The sequence below is a fragment of the Aphelocoma coerulescens genome, assembly GCF_041296385.1.
Source record: "Aphelocoma coerulescens isolate FSJ_1873_10779 chromosome Z unlocalized genomic scaffold, UR_Acoe_1.0 ChrZ, whole genome shotgun sequence".
In the NCBI taxonomy this organism is placed as follows: Eukaryota; Metazoa; Chordata; class Aves; order Passeriformes; family Corvidae; genus Aphelocoma; species Aphelocoma coerulescens.
In genome coordinates, this window is record NW_027184085.1 from 15,936,185 (window position 1) to 15,960,076 (window position 23,892).

The 23,892-nt window shown below is 40.4% G+C and overlaps 1 protein-coding gene across 2 annotated transcripts in view; it reads left to right on the plus strand.

Annotated features, from left to right (window-relative positions):
• The first annotated feature begins 2,080 nt into the window (after window positions 1-2,080).
• ITGA2 (integrin subunit alpha 2) overlaps window positions 2,081-23,892 on the plus strand; it is a 68,748-nt gene continuing 46,936 nt past the window's right edge. The window contains exons 1-2 of one of the 2 annotated variants that reach the window (XM_069001133.1): window positions 2,081-2,168; window positions 21,053-21,176. In XM_069001133.1, coding sequence (XP_068857234.1) covers window positions 2,123-2,168; window positions 21,053-21,176 — 170 coding nt within the window. In that variant the 5' untranslated portion in view covers window positions 2,081-2,122. Of the gene's footprint in view, window positions 2,169-20,976; window positions 21,177-23,892 lie in introns of those variants that run through there. The other variant, XM_069001132.1, reaches the window with a different exon arrangement.

Genomic DNA, 23,892 nt, shown 5'->3' on the forward strand with positions numbered 1-23,892 from the left:
CTTTGTAAACACAGAAGAATGTTGCTCTAAGAAGCAACACCCTGGGAGACACCCTTAGTGTGTGAGAAATTATTCTTCAACATCGTGTCTGGATGAGAAAGAAAGTTTCATATCCTAAGGGTAAATTTATAATTAGAATGATGTAACTGAATCAAAGACATTGTTTCTTAGGAAACTGAGACATTAGTCTAAAGAGGTTACTTTAGGGTGGGGCAGAGGGTGATTCTAGGTTTAATTCCATTATTAAGAAACCATTTTTCTCTATGCTGCGGATTTTGTTTGTTGTTTTTTATTGTCCTTTCATTAGTATTTAATAATTTGTGTTCTTCTTCATCCTTGTGGAAGTATAGTTTTTCCTTCTTGTCCTGGAGTGGCACACACATGTATATACTCAGTGCAGATGGAAAGAAAAGCTGCCATGGCTGCTCTTCCCATCACAATTTGCCTGCTGGTCACTGGATCACTTGCTGAAGCTGGTGTTACTACTTCAATAGCTGCACCTTGAAGTGTCTGCAGGGCTTCCGTGGCACCGTGCAAAGGAAACACAGTGCTCCCAGAGGCTTGCAAGTCATCCCTGGTGATGACTGACCAAGGGTTTTGGAGAAGGCTTTGGAGTGGGCTTTGGAGAGGGATTTGGAGTTCAGCAGCAACAGTATCTTGGGAAGTGCTCACAGTGAGTTCATGTACAAGATCTTGCACTGGAATGGGTAACATGCCTGTGTGTCCTGTAAAGTAAATACATGGAAGAATTCAATGTAAATTATACAAAGGCAGGTCTCTGCTGCACTTCCATCAAGTGGATTTTAACATCCTGATGGTAATTTCTTTAACCACATGATGTCCATATAAAACCCATGTCCAAAAAAATACCTGCTCAATAATTCCACCTGTTGACAAGTTTCTTCATTTTAACTTACAACTCAGTTTCCGAATGTTAAAAACAGCTAAGAAGCTGAGAGAATATATATACGCCTCAAATAATAGCCACAATGTGTCACACCTAAAGGGCCGTGACCTAGAGGCTGAGACGGGTGAAGGAAGGAAGAATTTCTATTTCAATTTGCCAGGCAAACTGTCTTTTTCATTACACAATGTTATGCCAAGAAGTTCAAATTATTCAGCAGAATTCATTGTACAAAATGAAATACATTCCATATGAAAAGGGGGTTTTTTTTAAATTTTGATATTTACTGGAACTGTGGGATGAAGAAAATGCATGTTTCTCAAATAGTCTGCACATGCAGTACTCAAACAGTGCTGACAAGGCTAGGTAGGATGAAAGCTACACAGCACTTGGCATAAGAATTCTTTCTGATTTCTTAGGAAGTCAAACTTCTCACCTCCCTATTTTTACTGGCTTCGATTCTCTTTGTCTTCCTGGATATTGGCCTGGGACTTAAGACAACGTAGGCAGTTATTTTGCCTAGGCAATACATCCTCACCATCACTGCCAACTTCGAGACAGTTTTGTGGCAAGGTTTCTGGATCCTGTTGCACTACTGCATAGCTGGGGGCATATTCTGCAGGAATTTCATTTGAAGAAGAAGATAAAGATTCAGCGTCATTAAACATGCAATTTAATACTCGAGCAATTATTAAACAGCCACTCTACATTGTTCAATAAATACAGGTTTAAAGACTATTCTGCAAGTTTCTGCCACCAGAGAAAAAGAGGCATTCCCACCCCTCCACAGCGCTGTTGTCCAGGGTGACCCGGGCGGGGGTGGTGCGTGTCCCGGTCCCGGAGCCCTCCTTCCAGTGCAGCGATGAGCAAAGGGCACGCAGCCTTGGGCAGCGCCAGGCGGGGCGAGCGCGGGGGATTCTCCTCCAGGGAATGAAACTGAGGGAGAGCCGCTGGGAGCAGCCCGGCTGCAGAGCCTGCAGGGGACAGCACCGCCGGCAGCGCCGCGGGCGTGGGGCGAGGGGCAGGGGACGGGAGGAGCTGCCTCCGGCCCCTCCACGGCCGTGGACCGCAGGGGGCGTGGAGGAGGAGGAGGAGGAGGAGGGAAAGAAGGAGGAGGAGGAGTATTTGGGGGCGGCTCGGAGCAGGTGGCGCTCAGTGTCGCGCTGGGAGGCGGCCAGCTCGGGAGCGGCAGCCGCCCGAGCTCGCACCGCGCCGGACATGGGCTCCGCGGGCGCGGCGCTGCCCGCCCTGCTCCTCGCCGTGGGTACGTCTGTCTGTCCCTCCGCTCCGGGAGGGAGGAAGGAAGGAGGGAGGGAAGGAAGGAGGGAGGGAGGGAGGGAAGGTCCACCCGCGGGTGCGAGGTGCGCAGCGGGGGGCGGCCGCGGCCCCTCCCGCGCTGCCGAGGCCGGGCAAAGACGCGCGGTGAGTGCGCGGCTGCGAGCGGTGGGCTGTGGCTGCTGCGAGTGCGATGCATCGGCGGCGATTTTAAAGCAGGTTAAACTCCTGGAGTGGCACGGATTTCACTGTCCCGTAAATGGAGTGTGTGTGCGCTGGCGGTGTGGCGGGAACGGGAGCAGTCCGATGTGTGAATTTAGGGTTACACGATGATTATACCTTTTTAAACACAAAGATGAGATTCTCTTTGTGAATGGTGTTCTAATTTCCAAGAGTCCTCTAGGTCTGTAACCACCGTGCTGGGCAGATGTCGCTCCTTGGAAAAGGATAGGGAAACTTGAAATCTCCTTCTTCTCTTGGCTAACTTAATTACCATTACATATATTTTCCTGGGAACTATAAGCAATCATAGTCACTTGCCATGAGCAAACTCCCAGGCAGTTTCAGAGTTTTAATATTACTGTATACTCTCACAAACCCTTAATTAGCAAGTCACTGAAGAGGCAGCATGAAAATGAGTTTTCACTGATGAGCTGTTCCAACTTGTTCTTTCAGTAACTATAGTGAGCACTACAGTGGAATGTGTGGCTGCAGGGTATGAAATAAAATGCAAAACTATTAACCTGTGATGTGATATACAGTACACAAACAACCTGGTATTTTTAACAAGAAAAAAAATTCTGAAAAGTACCAGTGGGCAAAACATTCCACCCTGTACTTTTGCTTAATCTGTCCTTTATTCTCCTGGTTACAGCTACTGCAAACCAGGACCATCAACATTCCCTGTAATTCATGGGGTCTTAAGACTTGCAAAGGTTTGTAGAGCAGTGCTGAAAGCAGAAGATAAGGACTGATTGTGAGAGGAGGATTCCCCGGCATTGCACATGACAGAAGTGGGATAGGTCTACTTTGTTCAGGCATTATCCATGATTTATCTTAATTCATACATCTGAAAGCTGTCATAATTTTGATTTCAGATGTGTCATGACATTTGATGTCAGCAGATGCAATTACCAAGTTCATACTTGCTCAGGCCTTTTTGATCTTTTAGAAGTAGCAAGGAAAATAAAGTTTCAGCACAGGAGGGTTTTCCCTAAGTGTTTTTGGAATTCTGCTATGGTGGTACTCTTGTAGCTCCTCCACAATAATTTTCAAATTGCTTGCATTTTAGTGAACTGGTTTACATTCAAAGGTGATATTCTTGAATTTAATTGGGATATCTTAGCTGAGTCATTACTTCAAGAAAATATTCCAAGTTATTCCAGACTTGATTTTATGTCACTATATTAACTTCCCAAATATCAGCTGTATTAAATGGATCACATGGGGGAGCTTTGTTGTGTCTCCAAATTCAACTAAAACTAGTGCAACAGTGAAGTAGTGGATTACTCTTTGTTGATGTGTACTTTTGTGTCTGGAAAGTCACTAAGACTTCATAGATGCTACAAGAAGAAAAGATCTGAAACAGAACTACCATTTTGATAATATGACTTTGCTACCAACCTTGTTAATTGTTGACCAAAAAGTATAGAGCATAGAGAAGTAGATTATGTTAAAAGGAATAAAATGGTGCATTAACAGGGCAACCCATGCAACAAAGCACGAACATTTCTGTTGTTAAATGCTGCTGATAGATTTGTCATGTCCAGTTCTTTAAATTTACATTTTAAGTATCCATTTTTTTTCCTTATACTGTTCTTAAAAGTCAGAGCCAAAACCGCCCAGCTCTCTCTGAGAGTGAGGCCAGTGGAAAATACAGTAGCTTTCCTGGGCTCAATTCTGTTAACATTTTCTTTGGAAAGCTCTAGTGCCCTCATACTTCAGAGGAGATATTTGAAATTTGGCAGGAAGGTGCTATTTGCATTGTCTACCTAAATTTGGCCAAGTAACAAGTCTTTGCAAAACTGTATTCCTCTGGAAAGAAATGCGTTTTTGTCAGCTAGATTCTAACTTATCTCCACCTTGTTGTGCACCTTAGTCAGATGTTTCTGTGTGAGGTCTTAGGTCTACACCTGCAAACACAAAAACATTCTCTCTTGACTTCTCATGTTATTTTTACAGTAATATTCATTGTTGTTTAAGTCACTCCTCTTTCCAGTTTGCTTCTGGATGGTAGTCTGCTGACTGTCTGTACTGTACGCTCTTAACTCCTTCCTGGGCTTCAGATGAATCATCTTGTTCTCCTTTTTACAAGAGTCATTCACTTCAGAGTGAATTATCAACTGATAGTGTTGGAGGGCCATACCTAGGGGAGGAAGTAAAATTTGGGGTGGCCTCATCTATGCTATCTCAGCAGGCCTTCATGTTGAAGCCTACTATGCACCTTCCTCCAGCAACCCAGGCTGTGAATGATACAACTCTTTAGCACATCTGTAAAATCTCCACTCTGTGAAGTACACGTCCCTTGAACTCTTTAACTCTGGAATGAAAAATTGCAGCGGCATAAGGGTTTTGCCTTTTGAACTACAGGTGTACCACAAGTGCCATGGATTCTCAAATCTCCCTGTGGGACCCAGGCAGACTGAAGGAGAAAACAGGTCTATCTGAAATTGGGGGGGAGGGGGGGTGGGGGGCGCGAGGATGGTGTGAGTGTATTTCTCTAAAAAGTTCAGTAGAGTAGAGGATTTCCAGTGATGGGGACCTTGTAAATAATGAGCAGTAAGCCTCTATAGAGGAAGAGGAAACCCTACTTACAAACTCCTTTTCTTCAGTACGCTTTTGTTTAAACTGGGATGGAAGCGGTGATAATGGCATTTAACATGCAGAAGTTGGAAAGTGCCCAAAGTTGGCCACCTGGATTTGTCTCTTTTGCACATCAGTGCATCTTGCTGTCACCACCTAAAAACAGAGAAAGATAGTGTGACCAAAGAACGAGATGGAACCTCTGCCTTGCTTAGTTTTGACATTAGAAAGTGGTCTAATGAATGAAGATGAAACGTAGGATTAAGAGAAATATTTTTTTTTCTTACAAAAGCGGATTCTTTCTCTCTCTCTCTTTCTTTTATTTTTTTTTCCACAAAAGCTGAGTACAATTTCAGATGAGTCATTTAATTCAAATCTTTGACATGTGGTTGGAGCTTTTGTGTTCTTCTCTTTCTCTTTGCTCAGCCAGGGGTTCTCAAAACTGAAGCTGCGTTTTCACAATCTGGTTAAGCTGACCTGAATGTGGAGCTGATGCTATAAGGACATTTTGTCCACCCCTGGTTGCATGTTTCCACCAGTTACTCTGTGCTATCGCTATGGCTTAGTCTGGGGAACAGGTCAGGAACCCATTTGCTTGATTAATTTTTTCCCCCTTTTGAGCCAGGTTAGTTTTGGAGATGAGCTAAACTGATCCTGCTCACTTGAGCAATTTATTTGTTAGTGCTGGCATACGGGACAGTCAGAACTCATGGCCAGAGGAGGGAGGAAAGCTGGAAAAGTCCCTTTCACTGGTAGCTGTCACTTCCACTGGCTTGAGCTTGTTGTGCAAGTACAACACAGATATAGCACAGATATATGTCAGTCTGTACTGCCCTGCAAACTACTCTGTATTCACAGCTGTTTCTGAAGTCAATGGAAATGTGAATTTCAATTTGAATGGGGAAAAAAAAGGGTTCTAGCTGTATCACTAGATATCCAAAAGTGGTAAGTACATTTGGTTTGTTGTTTTTTATTGTTGTTGTTGGTGGTTTTTTACTGGAGCTAAGGATGATCTCTCATTTCACTTGAGGGTTGAAAAATAAACCCTCTGTCACTTGCAAATACTTAAATGTTTGTGGTCAAGATATGTAGGCAATAATCCACAAGGAAGATGCTAAGGTTAAAATCATACATAAAAAGTATATGGCAGTGTACAGAGCAGGAAGTACTAAAGTGATAACTGAAAAGCAAATAAAAATTGAACATTTGGTGCAATAAATGAAGCTAAAAGCTGGGGTGAAAATGCAAGGCATGATTTTAACACACGCACACCAACTTAAGTCTGGACAGACTATTTTGATTTCTGCCTTTCTCCTTCTTTGTGATCACCTTTTGATACCTTGCTGTCTTATTATCATATTTATGAATAATGTTAATGTTAAAAATCACTCTGTAATCTGGAGATGGCTTGAAAGCAGGACCCAAACATGAATTCTTCTTAAAGTAAAGCTTCTCCTTTTTTCTGAGGTAGCAAGTAGTGGGAGCACTACTATGTATTATTTTTGGAGTTTTGCCTTTCACAGCATTGCAGACTGAAGTAAGGCTTCATTCATACTGCATTACAGGACTTGTATTTTGTATTATGTTTATTTTAGAAAGCATACAGGGTATTACCATCAGACACCTAAACACATTAACAGTTAATATTTATTTGTGCATAATTTGGTCAAAGTCAACACGAGATCCTACCAAAAACTTTTAACTGTATGCTGCCTCTCTCTGGAACAACCTGTGAATTGTTCCTTGCTTTTTTGATTCAGTGTCACAGAACTTTAGTTTAAGAAGTTAAAGAAGCAAAAGTACAGCTACTCCTTGTTTTCATTGTGCTTCCTAGCCACTATACAAATATTATTCATTGTGGTCTTTCTTCACTATTGTAATTTTGAATGAATGAAAGTGGGGTTTGCATGTACTTTATGTAATGTATTTTCTTGAGAGCTTATAACTGGAGTTAGTAAGTGTAATGGCTCAATGTCTATACAGCTAAATGTGAATAAAGTACTTTCCTTTAGGATTAATGCAGGTAAGAGGGAGTTTCTGCATCTCTAGATGAGTAAAGCAAGTAGTTTTCCCCAGCAGAAATCTTGTGTAGCCTCTATCTAGTGTTGTTATTTCCATTTAAAGGTTTCCTTTGTTAGACTCTGTGCAGGCTGGTTCCCATTTCCATGGTGACCGTGCTGAAATGCAGACAGGACACAGGCTGGATTCTCATCGGCATAGCCATGCACTTGCATACCAACACATGTTATCTGCTTGGCTTAGGACATTTCCATTAGCAGTTTTAATGTTTAGAGCTTCTTTTTCGCATAGAGATCTTTGGCCTTGCAATACTACACAGTGTTGGGATTTCAGACCCTGTGCAGCAAGACAGAACAAGTTGATAAGCTTATTTTTTGTGTAAATAATTTGGCTCTACTGTTCCAATTTAAATTAGTCAAGGACATCAGAGAACTTTCTGAGCCTTAGGTGCTTTTTTTTTCTATTAAAAATGATAACACAGAAGGATTTTTATTTATAAACCCTTAGGTGAAAGACTGACATATATCTGTGCTAAATAGTTATAGGGACATACCCCTTCTGAAGGCACTTATAAAAGGATAATAAAAATAGGTGAGTGTGAATTAAGATAAGTGATACCTTCTGTCTGTATTGGTTGAGTGTGAGTATGTATCTTTGTGAAGCAATATGCAATAATCTTCTTGCTGCTCATACTGCCCTAATTTTCTGGAGGTGGAGAATACTAAAGCATCTAGTGGACTCAACATAGGCATTTCCCTCACTTCCAAATCAGGCTGTGATTTCTGATTTGACAAATAATCTCAATATTCTGAGTGCTGGTAATTGTTATTTTGAATTATTCCCTGAGTAGCATTTTGGGATCTTTAGAGGAGAAAATTTTATTTTCTCCTGGAGATGCATATGCTGTAAAAATAGAATAAGGCTTGCATATCATTCTGAACTTAAAAGAGCAGGCAAAGAAGTAGGATCAACACAGCTTCTTTGAATGGAGGATGAGCAAAGACATTTTGTGTGGAACTGAATGGCATCTGCATGGTTGAATGTCACACATGATGAATGTCACGGATTCTTTTGTCCCTTTCAAATTGCTGTTAGACAGGGTGAAGGGCTTGGAAGTTATGCACAGCCCTGATAGAACTCTTGCTTTATTCCTGATTTATTTTGCCCTTTGCAACCTGCTTCCAAGTTTATAATTCTTCCCTTACTTCATACAGTTTTATGCCTTTTTTTTCTTAATCACACAGATCTCCTTGGATAATGTAGTTGGTTATTTCTAGAGAATAACAGACAATGAAGAAATCTTGAGAAAAATTACTGTCAACAGTACACTTCAGGGAGGGAGCATACTGCACAGCAGAAATACCTAAGGAAATAGTGGAGTTTGGGATGGGGAGGTGAGTGGGGGGTGGATGGCTGTAAAGGACTGAATTAGATTCTTACCTTTTATGTATATGACAGCTAACCCATCTGCCTGTCTAGCTATATGTCTCAAACATGAGTGACCTTAAGCAAGAAAGCTGGCAGTGTTTGACGCTGTGTTAAGACTGCAATACAAAGCTGTGTGTAATGATAAGACTGCAGACAACCAGGCTGCTTCACCCACTGGATTACCTGGTAAATTACTACCTCAGCCAGTTTAGTGAAGCTGAGGATACTGTCACTAGAAGTTGTTAACCCAGGACTTTCTGGGAGTTATTGCTGTGCCATGCTCTGTGCTGCCTGAAGTAAGGCAGCTGCATGCCGGTAAACCAGCGGAATGAGCTATCAGTGTGTCTAAATTTCCACATGCACAGCAGTCACTTCTCACAATTCCTCAGTTTCTGAGACTGTTGTATTCGTGTTTCCCTTCAGCTGTGAAAGCACTCTGGGTAAGAAATTCTACTTCATTGCATATTTTGATAAACCAACAAAACCGTAAATTACTACATTTCAGGCCTGCATTTATTCTTGTCTGGTCCCATTCTCTTAGTTGAGTAAATGTCTGTGTAGGTGCCAAATCAGGGCAACCTGTGTCAAGAGTTTGTGTCCTGGTATCTTAATACCAACATGCTACAATAAGAGTAAAATACAAAATAATCCCCTTGAGGCACCTGTCCAAAGCAGCAGCAAGTGGAATATTATGTCCTGAGGCAACTAGCACATCCTAGATGCCAAATATCACTGCAGAGGAGGGTGTGTGACTCAAATATCTCTGTGCCGGTATTCTTATTTGAATTTTCTATTTGAAGAGAACGTTAATTGCTAACTAAAAAACTAAAATTTTAATAAATAGTTTTTCAGTGATTCTGTTTTCTTAACAGTAAACTCTAATAAGACAATGATAGCAGTCTAATAACAATGAATTTGAAAACTAATCCAGTATTCCTACTGTGTAGTATAAAATTTAGTATTCTTTATATCCAGTACTATAGATGCACATAGAACTGATTGAATTTACAGACATTAAACTCAGATTTAGCTGAAATTCCTCTAATGATAATTTATCTAACCTTTCCTGAGTAGAAGAAATTTATGTGAGATGACATTTCCTTTAACTATGCTCACCAAATAAAATTCCCATTTAAACATGCCTGAAATACATATAGGTCAAATATAAAATAGGAGAAATGACTGAGAATGAGCTCTTACTATGATGGGCAAAACTATAAACAGAGAAAAATCCAGCAGCACTACTCACATAGTAGTCCTTCAGTAGCTCTGCTAATAATAGTTATCCATTTAACTCTAGCCAAATATTCTTTCATTTCACTGTCTCTACTCTTTTTTTTTTTTTTTCTTTCTTTCTTTTGGAGGGGCTGGTTGGAGTTTTTTATTATTTTTTGTTTCCCCTTCCAAGCTGCCAAAAGCCAGTTCATCATATTGAACAGCAAAAAACATACTTGAGTCTCTGGATTTGTACTTCTGAGAAGCTGAGAGCTACAATAGACCTTGGTTCTGTGAAGACAAAAAAGCAGCTGTTCTGCTTTTGTGGAAGCAAGTATTATTATATTTAAGAAGACTCTTCTTAAATGTACATGGACCCTTCTTTCTGACCCTGAAATGTACAATGGCTGCATTTTACAAATAAAGAAGATAACTTCCTTCTGAGCTCTGAGTACAGATAGCATGTCACCAACCTGACCGCTGGCATCTGGGTAGACGCAGTGTGGTGTGCGGGCTGAGGGCTGGGAGAGTGCCTCCTGCAGCCCCACTCCACCTAAAACAGGGTCCCCCTGCCCCAGAGTGCAGGTCAGGTGCCTTGGACTAAGCACTTTAAAATGCACAAAAACCCAACTTCTTGCAAAGCAGGAAGACTCCTGCAGCTAAGAGGTGGATCAAGGGTGTTTGAACTCCATCCTTCTCAGGCGCCTGCATGAGGTACCTCCTTCTGCTGAGGTCAAGGAGGGGGAGGAATTTTGGGAGACAGGCATCCAGTTCAGCTTTTTTTCAAGAGGTAGCTGCTTCATAAATAATGGTAATAGTCAGCTGGCAAACATGGTTTAGTTCTCCCTTGAGTCTCGCAGTGATGTAGATTCACCTCTCAGTGTTTCCCAGGAGCCTCTTTGCTACCAGGCAATAAAGCAGTGAAACAAGAAGCCTCTACTCTGTGTATTGAGACAAGGTCTCAGTTCATCCCGGGATGTTCCCAGACAGACAGGCAAAGGTACATCTTGTCTGTGGCCTAATGTCTGGGCACTCAGCTAGGAGGAATTCTGAGTTGGCTCTTTTGGGCCAACTACCCATGCGATTGCATTCGGTAATTCTGTTGTGCATAAAAAGAAGTTACTTAGCTATTTAGTTAAATAATTATTTCAAGTAGAAATAATTAAGTTGAAAATCCTTCATTGCCTCTTACTATTGTATCAGAGTGGGTTAACAGTAGGATAGGTTAACAGTAGAATACTTTGCTCTTAGGGCTGTTTCTACACCTGATTCATATTCTAAACTTCTGTGTAACTTTGTGTAATGAAACCTAAGTGACAGGTAATTTTAGGTTCATTTTGGGTTAGGCAGCTGCTGAATTCTGGGCTTCCTGGATTGTTTTCCTGATTTTAATGTGCCCAAATTCTGCCTAGGCACTATCTGGTGCCAGAATTGATCATTTCAAGATGCATTAAAGTGCAATTTCAGGTGAGTGATTGGGACCACCTGCCTACCATTCAGGATGGCCAGCCATGAGCTCCCATTAAAATCAAAGGAGAGAAGGAGTCATTACTTCTGGCATAGGAGAACAAATGTTCTGATAATTATAGCTCTTCCAAGTATTGTATTATATATCCTGTGGTGCCTTGGAGGTTTTCTTGTTGCAGGAAACTGATGTAGCAAACTTTTTACAGCTGAGGCTACTGTTATTTCTGCGGCTGTCCATGTGCAGTGCAGAGAGCTAAACTCCCAGCTAGCTTCAAAAGCTGTGAGGGAGGAACAGGGTCTTAAACATGGTGTCCTAAGAATGGCATGATGACCTGGTCGCTGTAGCCACTGCAGTCCTCATGCTTCAGGCTGTGACACTGCAGTGGCAGATGGATGGATGATCCCTCAGCTTTTTTCTAGTTTAGCCTTTCAGGTCACATTTAACAGTGATATAATATGATATAACACATAATACAATGTGTTATAATACCCTTTAATAGCCTAGAGTGTGATATGGATAGGGAAGTACAGACACGTGGTTACTTTCCCTTCTTCTTGATATTTGTGTGAAAATATGCATTTTTTTCTTTGTACAATCATGTTTTCATAGCAGCTGAGAGGAGCAAATGTGGCAAATGGGGTATACAGATAGCAGTCACATTGCTTTCAGTGGGATGACATGCATTTCCTCTCTCACAGTTGTAATGTGGCTCAGGCTTCTCTGGCTATATTTGGAAATATTCCTGGTTTAAAAAAGACAAAATGCAACCACTGATAATGTGGACACAAGGAAAGAGAAACTGCTGGAGTGAAATGCCACTTGGAAAGTCATTTAAGTCAGTTTTTATCATAGGGAAGCATGCTTTTTTTTGTGTGTGTGGTTTATCATCATTACTTGTGAAGGCCAGTGACAACTGCATAAACAACATATATGTGTGTACAGCCTGTTGGCCTCACATACTTTTAATCTCTTTGTGGTCTTGAGAAAAAATTGTGATACTCTAAGGACAAAGTTGAACAATCCTGTTTCTACCAAGATTAAAAAAAAAACCTGCATGGCATAATAAAAAGATGGAACTTAGGTGAATTTTCTGTAAAATAAAGCTTTTCCCCACTGAAAACATGGATGGAAACATGCCAGGATAATACATTTGAGATGGCTTGAATACTTGCTGTCTTTATTAAAACCTCATAGGAAGTTGTCAGTCCTGCAGGAACTGCTCCTATGCATTTTTTTGGAATCAGTCCTTGCGTGTACAGTAGGTTGTCTGGATTTCTTAATTGCAGATGAAGAGCAGTTTATTTGTCTGCTCTGGCAGCCAAGGAGGGCAGTATCTGGGCCAGAAGTAGGGAGTTACCAGGAGAAAGACAAGTCTTGTAGAGTAACTAATGAAGTAGTGGGTAAATTTAATTAGATCTCTTACTCTGCAGCGGTGTTAGAACAATAAAATAGACAGCTCCTAGTTGTGTTACCACAGTCTGTCCAACATTTCAGTCACAATGCATGGCCTATCATGTTTGTGCTGCCTTTATAGCAGGTTATCAATAACTTCTCAGTGCAGCTCCTTGCATTCCGAACTGTTGCAAGTGAAAGGCAGTGACTCAGGCTTTCACACACGCAGAGGCTCTCAGGCTGGAAGCTGACCTATTTCCAAGAAGAAGCAGTCAGCCAAATAAGCCAAGAAAACTTGCTGGAAAGGAGGGGAGGAAGAAGGGTGGGAGGATTGTTACTAAATGAGGCATTGTTTCTCTTGTGTTCTGAGTGGTGGATTTGGTGGAGGCTTTTTTGCCTATAATTTATTTCTACCCTAAATGTTATAATTTCTGTTAATTATTAAGTAGTTTGAGATACTGTAGCTGTTGTGAAGAAAAACTTGGTCTCAAGATAACAGAAAGTTAAACAAGTAGATGAAGTAGTAAAATGAAGATGCCTTTTTCAAGCTTCTGTAAACATAATGAAACAGCAACAAAGAAACTGATGTGAGGATTATACGATGTTTCTACTTCCAGTACAAAAAGCAGTGTCTTGCCAATGACTTTCTTTGCTCCTTTCAATTCCTGTCAGAGGTTCACATTGTGTCAATTTAGGAGGTTGTTCTCAATAAGAAATCTGTTCAGTTTTAAATTTCACATTAAACGTGATTATAAAACAGCTGGTTTAGTATACCAGCTATCTAGATGCCATTGTGAGTATCTATCCACGTGGGTGTGCCTATTGAAGAAAAAATTGTTACAGAAAACAGAAAAGTAAATATAAAGGAGAAAACTAATGAGAGTTTTTTTTTTTCAGTTATGTTGACTGTACTGGGTAAATGTTAATATACCTTTCCAGATGGAGTTATAAGTTGTCCTTTATTTTCCTTGCTTGTTGGGTTGGATTCCCTGGGCCATCTGTGAGTATTCTAAAGATGGATAAAAAAATATTTTATATTTATGTTCCTTTGAAGGAAAGTCCCAAACAGTGAAACCAATGTAGAATTGCTCTTACATGAGAACTTGATTTGATGCCCTTACCTGTGCATGCACGCAATGCACATCCCAATACAGTAAAATGGATAACAGTGGAGACTAGTACATTACAAAAGGAAAAAAATCTTCACTTTTTTGTGAAGGTTTAGCTCATTGCAGTGAGAATTGCTCAGTGGCTTCTGAAAACCATGATGAAGAACATCCATATTGCAATTCAATAGACTAAATTAACTGCATGCTGGTTGTCTGTTTCTTCATGTTTTCACAGTCTTGTCAATAAAGCATTCAAAACATAATGTATTATGAAAGTTGGGTAGTTTTTCTGTAAGAATACTTGATTGATTCCAGTTGGATTATTGTTCTGATAATATACATTCTGAATAATAAGGGAGTAACTTTACTCTTACACCAAAACGTTGTTCCATTTAATAAAAAACAGTAAAGTAAGACTAAATATATTTAATATAAAGCAAATACTACTTAACTGCCCTTTTTCATAACTTTATTGCTTCCCCTTCCTGCCTTCATTCCACCTTCTGACTAATATTTCAAGGACAGTAGGTGATTATAGTGTGAGGGGTATCTGTAGGTGCCCCTCTCTAACTTTGGAATCTGTGAGCCAACTTCAGCAAACTTGTACAGGGATGAAAAAATAACCAGCTGGGTATGAGACTGAGACAAAAGTGCTTTTACAAGTTTCCTGACAACTAAGGACATCCAGTAAGACCTTGCACAACAGAAAATAGCTGAAAGTCTACCCCAAAGAGAGCACTTAGAAATCTTTCAGTCATGGAGAAAGCTTGAACCAGAGTGTGCATCCACTGTGAGATGAAGTCAGTGGAAAACAACAGCTACAAGTTCTCTCATCCCTCCCACCCCTTTCTTTTCTCTGGCCCCAGCAGGGTCTGACAGGCTTTAGGGCACTGCTGATGTGTATTCTTTGGAGGTAGAAGTCTTTGAGACCAAGGGAAAAACTTTCTTCATGGAATTTGTAGTGGCTCTCTTGGAGCAGTATAACATAAAGGGCAGAGCAAAGCCCTCTTCTGGAATGAATAGATATTTTTAAAAATGCTAGACTGAGCAATTAAGGCAATGCCAGCAGTACACATCTTAGTGACTGCCAATCTAAGAAACTGCTTCAGGAAGCAGACAATAATCCAGTGGGGTTTTCTTGATTCATTTTTTTCCCCCAATAACAATTTATAGAAGAAAAACCATAGGGCATGGTTTTAGCATAATGCCAGGTCATGGCCTTGCTTTTCTTTGGTGGCTACATGCTTATCCCTTCCACCCTCAAATCCCTCAGCATGCTGCTGATTTTGAGTTTAGGTTTCTCAGGGTCAGCTGCCCTTCTGGAGCTGGCACAAGGGGCAGTGGTTTTAGCTGTGGCTGTGCTACCAAGTGGAGGGGAGCTGCCAAGGATGCGCTCCGGGCATTGTGACTGACACAAATGCTCACTCACAAAGACAAAGGGTTACTCAGCTGGGTTATGTAACAAACTTTCTCTGGTTTGTAGTTAGTAGTTGTTCAAAGAAGTGAACACCATATCAGTAAGGAAAAAAGGTGACATTCCCTACTGGCAAGGTTAATATTAGATATATTTAAAACTAGTACTTAGGGTGTGGTGGATCCTTACAGACTCAGTGGTCAAACTCCATTGTCACTTCTTTTTTCTTGATACTGTCTTTGCTAGACCTGTTTGATGGAAAGCTATAAATAACAACAGCAGAGAATGCCTCTTTTTGACTGGATATTTCAGTGAGAGGTGACATTCGGCATAACCGAGTCTGTGTAATTATGGTATTTTTTAATATATTGACATTTTAAATTGGAACATCACCTTTGCAATGTAGTAAAATGTGGTTGGTTGAAAATTCAATCTTTACTATTTAGAGTTTAAAAAAATGACACATTTATTATGATACTTATGATACAAAATACAGACTAATAATATGTTCAGTATATTCGATTAGAATTTTAGAAATGTATTTCAGCAAACAAAATAATCAAATACATAAAAATCTGACTTCATTCTTTTTCATCCAGTTGAATTTTTTTTAATGCTGGTTAATCTGAGTAAGGGGTTTCAATCAAACAATTATGATAATCATAACATTAAATGATTGATTACCAAACAGATATTTTCTGCTTGATCCATTTAAGCTGTGAGCTTTGCTTACAAAATCAAAACAATTATGAATTGGGTGTATCTAATATGATTTTAACTTCATTAAAACTTGCTTCAGCTTGTACTGCAAGCAGAATGAAGCAAACAGAAGGCATTAGAGCTATCATTAGACATGACATTTATAGTTACAGAAGAATTCCCACACGTTGAGGCTTAAAGGTGCCCAGTCATAACATGTATTATTTTTTGTCCTGCTAGGAGAAAAAAAATGTTGTTGTTAAAGCATAAAACCAGTTATACACCTACACTGCAGCTCCCATGGCTCACACTGCAATAATGCAGTTGCTGAAATATGGGAATTCCCAGGAAAAAAAATACCATGTGAAGAGATACTGGAATTTATTAGAAAGATTATAGTTTCTTTTATCCCATTAGGATTTTTTTTTCTTGCATTTCCTGTGTGAATCTTGATGTTGGGAGTACTCTGCTTAGTGAAGGTGTTGCGTTGTCTTTAAACCGAACTGCCCAAATGCCCTTCCCAGCAGAGAGGAACTGCTGCTTTTGAAGTCTGCAGAGGGGCTTTCAAAAGCTTTAGGCTTGTATCTGGCTTCCTTTGTTCCACACAGTCTGTTTACTTGACTGTAAATAAAGTGCCATTTACAGACAGAAGTTAGGAAGTGGATTTTTACTTGCCTGACTAATCTTTCATCATGATCATTAGGTCACAAAGTAGAAGTCTGTCACCAAAAGCTATTAAAATCCAGATAGTGAATTAGTTTTCTTTATTTCAAGATTCTTAAATTATCAAAGTTCATTGCCTGAAGGCAGCAACAGATACTGAATCGTTCCAGCCTAGAATATACAGTACTTTGAACCTAGATATTTCAATGATTGGCACCCTTTTAATGCATGAGAGACCCTCTTATTTTGCACGGGCTTAAAATAGGTTTAAAAGAAACTTAGAATTTTCTCTTTTTTGGCTGCAAATGCTCGAGTTTCTTTTTCTGGATACTATATTAAGACAGATGTACAAAATGGACAAAAGATGTTCTTACAGTGTAAGCACCGTGTAAGATGGAGGAAAATGGCAGGAAAAATGTCCAGTACAGTACTTGCTAAACCCAAACCAACTAAGATTTGTGTGGAGTAGATGTAAAAAAACCTTCTAATTATTATAAAAATGTGGAATTTAAAATGTGACTGAAATATGCTGAAACTAGGCTCACTTGATAATGATTGTGCTGAGTCAGATTGTGTTTGCCAGCATTTCTACTTTGATTTTTGCAAAGCAGTTGTGAGTAAGAGGCAAAGCTGATCTGTAAGAATATGGCAGACAACAGTGTATCTTCAGAGGCTGGGGTTTATGATTGCTTTTTTTGTTCTTCTCTTTTCACTGTCCTCAACTGTCTACCTGTCCAGAAAGCAAACATGACAGAGGCAGCTTTGAAGAGACCTGTGATCTGGCAGACACTTCTCCATTATTCCAGTTGGACGTTTTTGCTCTCAAAGAGCAGTGCTCTGATGCTGCAGTAGTGCAATTGTTTAAAAAGAATAAAATCATGCCCCAGTGGTAAATGGGAAGGATGGGTAAAATAGTTCAATGAATAGAAGGAGTTACTGGGAAGAGTAAAAGGGCATCACTTCTGTAAGCTGTGGTGAATCCCAGAGGAATTACAAGGAGTTGAAGTTTCCCAGTGCAGGGACAGGCTATGCCCTTGCTCCTTGGAATAAGCTCCCGTCTTGGAGAAAGCAGGACCACAAGGAGTGGCCCTGAGAGGTCCAGGGATGGATGCTGCACAGCGATGGGAGGTCAAGCAAGGAGATGAACAGGCAACACATAACCCAGCACACACTGTGCTACCCCATCTGACTTGTCACAGCACCCCAGGATAATTTGAACCAGCATGGGGACTTCCCTTCAGGCTGTTGGCTGTCATACCTGCTTACCTGTAGTTTTACCCAGTTGTGGAGGAATTTTTTGCCCTGCCTTTAGAATTTAACAAAACTCTCACCTTGGACATAGATTAGAAACATCTTCCATGTATTTGCACCAAAATTGTCCAATGCACTCAGATGTTCAACAATGTTACCATTTGGCTTGTGGTGTGATTTGCTAATAAGTGTGTAACAGTCCAAAGAGTCAAGAGTTTTTCTCTAAATGTCATTATATTTTGGGTCAGACTGGAACTGTTTATCATTCTAGATTGCTTCTGTCTCTTTGATCAAAAGCCAGGGTTTATTTTCCTGTACAACATATAATGTGGAGGGTTCTTCTTCTGTATTTACGTGCAGGACAGCACTGTGTTATAGTTTCCTGTGGCCTCTTAAGAATGGAACATTGCTAAATTGTGCTTGATTTCTGACTGAGGAAAATGCAATTTAACAACAGACAGAAAACAACACAGGCTATGATATGGAAAAAAATGTTTTTATAAAATACAAGTATATTAAATCACAAACGAATTACCAGCAATTTTCAATTTCTATCTCAATACACCTCTTCTCTCTCCTCAAAACCCAGACATAAACTGTGATTATATGAGGTTGTGTTTAGTGTCAAAAGGATTGCAAAACACAGAGTAATGAGTCTGTACATATTCTCTTCTCCAGTCTTAAATGGCATGACTCAGGAAATATATTTGTCTCTAAGGATGTTTCTCAAGGAACTATACTTTTAGCAGTGGCTGACTTCTTGCCTTCCAGAGGCTGACTGTTGATAATGGTTGTTTGAGATAACTAATATATGATTTCCTGTTTTGAATTTGTGGTAAAAAAGTAGTAACTCTTTTAGAGTTGTATTTAATCATCTGCTAGTGATCTTTGTGTTTTGAATTCTGTGGGCAACGGTACAAAATACATTGACAATTTTTACAGGTCATGAACTTTGCCTGCAAACCTGTGGTTGTGATTTTAATATTTTCTCTATGATGTTACTGTCACTATTACTATTACAGTTCAGCTACTGTGAAGGGCTGTTTTATGCTGATATAAACCCTGCTAACCTCTCTTCCAAAAGCTCCTGGGACCTGGGAGAAAGTGATACCAACAGTAAGCTCTCTGCTCATTAGAACAAGAGAAGTGTTTAGAATTTGAGCTTATATTTTTAAGATGCCATCTCTCCTTAAAAGGTCCTTGTTGTGAGGGAGTATGGAAGAGGCTGCTTCTTTACAACACAATGACTCATACTAAATAACTGTGGTGAGGCATATTGTGTGTAAAGCAGATAAAACTCATTCTGTCTGGGCACACAGGAAGGGAGGGGGAAACATGAGGATGTTGTTTAACTCATGAGCAACTCTGTGAACCTGCCTCACCTGGGAACCTAAGGGACCAGCTTCGCAGTGCAACCACCGGCCACAATTTCTTCCATCATTGTCATTTTTGGAGGGTTTTCAGGAGCTTTAAGGTGTTTCTCAGCTGGGCTGTAGCTTGTTCCTGGGATCCCACCGTTGTCTCAATCCTTCCACCTCCATGCTGGGGAAGGAGTTGCCTACTCACAATAGAGTCCCTCAGGGGAGTCTGGCCTTTTTTCTGCAGCTGCCCCAGTGGGTATTCTCCTAGATATCCACCTATTTCTTGATCAGAAAGAAATCAAGCCTTTTGTGAATGAGGAGTGGGCCCCCATGTCCTACAAAATCAACTTTGTCCCCAGTCCATATTGCTGGTTCACCCCAGAATGGCATGGAATGGCACACCGTTATTCCTAATGCCCCAGGAAAAGCAATTAATAACAAAACCACATCTAAGTAGAGTTGCAGTGTTAAGTGTCATGGTTTATTAATGCTGTTCTACCTTGCATGTTTGTATTTCTAAGTTTTTCTGTTTGGACAACTGTTCAGACTGTTTGGACTGAAAACAAAGACTTCTGGTGTGATAATGAAATTACTCAAAAACTTAGGTTTTCTGATGCAGCAGAAAATTTCATTTTTATTCCAGTGCCACAAATTAAAATATAAACAGTATTAGCAGATACAGTCAGGGCATTTTGTCTGAGCATGGAAAGTTGAGGTGAATGGAATTGCACCCAGCTGGTAGACAGTTACAAGCAGTGTTGTCCAGGGCACAGTTTTGCTTGATATCTCCGTTGACCTGGATGAGGGGATTGAGTGCATGCTCAGTCAGTTTTCAGGTGGCACCAAGTTGGGCGGTGGGAGTGTTGATCTGCTGCAGATCATCTGCAGAGAGATCTGGACAGGCTGGATCCATGGGCTCAGGCCAGTGGTGTGAGGTTCAACAAGGCCAAGTGCTGGGTCCTGCCCGTGGGTAAAAACAACCCCAGGCAGTGGCACAGGCTGGGACAGAGGGGCTGGAAAGGACCTGGGGGTGCTGGTGACAGCAGCTGAACATGAGCCAGGGTGTGCCCAGGTGGCCAAGAAGGCCAAGGGCATCCTGGCTTGGATCAGCAATAGTGTGGCCAGCAGGACCAGGGCAGGGATTGTCCCCCTGTACTGGGCACTGGTGAGGCCACACCTCGAGTGCTGTGTCCAGTTCTGGGCCCCTCACTGCAAGAAGGACATTGAGGGGCTGGAGGGAGTCCAGAGAAGGGCAATGGAGCTGGGGAAGGGTCTGGAGCACAAGTCCTGTGAGGAGCATCTGAGAGAGCTGGGGGTGTTTATCCTGGAGAAAAGGAGGCTCAGGAGAGATCTTATCATTCTCTACAACTGCCTTAAAGAAGGCTATAGCCAGGTGGGAGTCAGTATCTTCTCCCAGGTAACAAGTGATAGCACAAGCAGAAATGACCTCAAGTTGCACCAGGAAAGGTTTAAACTGGGCATTAGGAAAAAACTCTTCCTGGAAAAGGTTGTCAAGTATTAGAACACTCTGCCCAGGGAAGTGGTGGAATCACCAGCCCTGCAAGTATTTACAAGATGTGTAGATGTGGCACTTGAGGACATATTTTATTGGCGGATTTGGCAGTGGTTGGGCAAGGCTTTTTCAGCCTAAAAGATTCTGTGATTCTAATGTACCTCAGCAGGCTGTTGATGTGTTTGCTCTGCCATAAGGTTAATTTATGCCTAAAAGTAAAGGAGGATAACAGACCTCTGAATCATACATTTTGCCTCCATTCAGCTAAAACATTAGTAACGCTTCGACTTTTGTCAAGGTAAACAGTGAATGAGTCATTGATCTCTGCCCACAGTATCACAACACATGTAAAGAGTGCTAGAGAGGCATTTCACAGGGGCAGGGTACTGTAGCAAAACCACTGTTTTTTCAAGCATGTGTCAAAGGCTGTATTTATTTTCTTCTGTTGTGGGAGCTGTCTCAGATGAAGAGCCTTTTTAACTGGGATCAAAATTCTTCTTTAATTGCTTCTGTGGTAATCATAATCTTTGTCTTAACAGGCATTCTTCATAACTGCTGTGAAGCCTACAATGTTGGGCTCCTGGAAGCAAAAATATTTTCTGGTCCACCAAGAGAGCAGTTTGGATATGCAGTTCAACAGTTTATAAATGCACAAGGCAAATGGTAAGCAATTTGAATGGCTTGGTTTATGTCCAGCCAAAAGGTTAAGTAAAAAATGTTGCAACTCTTAATATTTCTTTTATAATTTCACATTTCTTTTAAATGCATTCTGGCTAACTCATTTTTATATTAGACCTATATTTTTACAAATAAATGCTTGGGGTTATCAGACCAAAAATTGAGATATTCTAAAGACATATGCATGTGATGGTTCAGACTCTTTTCCTTAACACCATGTAACCCGAGGTCTTTCTTTCAGTAATCTTTTACTTTCATCTCCAGTACTAATTTCCTTAGGCTTACAACTTCTCTAGAATTTTAACTCACATTTCATTCCTTCATGTACCCACAGCATCTTTGTTACACTTTACATATATGTGGGATATTTTCCCATTTTAACATTGTTAAGGTCAAAACAAATTATTAGAGCCAGGTAGTTCTAATTATTAATATTAAATTAAATTAAATTACATCTATATAATTTTGTGTCTGATACAGTATTAACTGTTTGCTTTTCAAGGGATGGTGTATTTGGCTGTCTTTAATAACACAATCATAACAAAGTCTTGTGTCTGCTACATCTCTTCAGCCATAAAATTTGACCTGAAATCCAATGTTGTTGCCACAACATCGGGCTTGATGAGCAATTAGTAAAATTTTTTTTTCTAGAAATGTTTTTTTTACGAATTACAGGGACTAAGCACATTTAGTGGAAGATACGTTGTTTCCTCTTTTGCAGCCTCCGCAGTCACAAAGCTTAAGGTGTCCTTATATGTAAGGACTATAAGTCTGTGAAACTGAGAACTACTGAACTCTTAAGTGTCTGTTTGTGTGTACATGGGTTTAAGTCTACAGCAGGAAGCCACACCAGATAATATAAATTATGGTATGCTGAGACACTTCACATGTGACATCCTCCATAGACTGAAATTGTGTCAGAACCCAAATAGCCACAACCTGGTGGTTTTGCTTAAGTGACAACAGACTGATACTCAGTAACTGCACTTCTCTCAGTAAAAAGAAGGTCAGAGGTCAAAATCTGAAATTCATGGAAATGCATGTGAAAATGCATTTTGCAGTTAAAATTTGGAAAAACAGGTACAAAATTACTGAGACAGCAGAGACGTTTGTGACTGCACTGCTCAGAGGCACCATGCAGCTGCAATTGGCTACACATGCAAATGCATGACCCCTGAGATCTCAGCAGTGTTTACCTCCAGGGACCAGGAGACAGAGGAGAGCAGAGCTGTATCCTTGGAATTAAAACCTTGGCATTTCCTCTCCCTCAGCTCGGTAGGCTTCCAACCTACCCCCACCCCTCATCTGATGCTGTGGTGGCTTCTCACTGCATTTTTGCCTGCTTTAATTGTGTTTAGTCACCCATAGATCAGAGATCTCTTTTTTTTTTAAAAAAAAACATCTTCTGTGTAAAGCCACTGAAGGAGAACAAGAATGTGTGCCATGTGCCTGTAGTGAATTGAATGCTTTTGCCTCATATATGGAGAAATTGCCTTGTGTTTTATACTTCTGAGTTTTTCTGTAAGCTTGCAGCAGAAGCAATAGGTGCCTAACTCACCCAAGCTATTTATGTTTTATATTTCCCTCTTTTATTTTTGCTTTTGATAAAAAAACTCCTCCACTATCACTTTCTTGCATAATGTGTGCTGGATTGCAGGGGAAAAAAAGTAACTTTTTAACTTTTCCTGTTTTACAGAATCATAGAATCATTTAGGTTGGAAAAGATCTTTATGGCTGCGGAATTCAATCAATCTTCTCCTAAGTATATGAATATTTTTAATCTGGTAAACTTTTCTGTATATAGGCACTTCACCATTAGTTCTTTAACTGCATGATGTCTGACCTAGCTCCAAAAGTCAGGGAAATTTTATCAGCTCATTTTCAAGTAACTAGGACTTGTTAGAGGCTCTTCAGTGAAGAAAAGCCCTTTTTAGTCTCCCTCTCAAAAAATCATTAGGCAAGCTTAAAAAAAGGTGAGTCATGTTCTAGTGTCTCGTTCTCTTGATTTCTAGGCTATTTTCTTTTTCTTGGGACAACAGAGCTTTTTCCTATATGCATTATTAAAAAACAAAACAAAACAAAATCTACTAAAACCTAAAACAAAAAAGCCCAACCATGCAGACAAAAAAAACCCAAACAGAACAGTCAATCTGATTCAAGTTGTTCAGTAGGAGTTGTCTTCTCCTCTGAGCAACGCAGAGGCTGCAGTCCATGCAGAGAGTTCTTGTTGACATGGCTGAACTGGGAACAAGATAAACAGTCTGAGATAAGATCAGGGTGATTCTTTCTGTCCGAGGGGAGCATTCATCATCATACGCTTTTGTGAAGAGATCCTCACTGTGCAGCAAGAATGTGTTGTATTAGAAAACTCTGTCCAGGCACAGAGTGGGGCTGCTCACCACACAATGTGCTGCTGGGGTGCCCTCTCTCCCCAAGAGAGGTTATCCATAATCTGAGGTCCACCAGAAATTTTATCATTTCCTAGATTTTCCTTAATAAATTAACAGAGTGCTATATAAAACACAGCTTTAAAAATCCTCCTGTACTCTCTCGAAGAGTAGAAAGGAGAGATAGAGAAACACAGCAGATGCAGTTATATTATTCAGCTGTATTTCTGGGAGGTGCATCTCCTGAGGTAGTAAGAACTATAGAAATGATAGAGAGCGAAAAATTTTTGCAGAATTGGTACTGGTTTTCACTT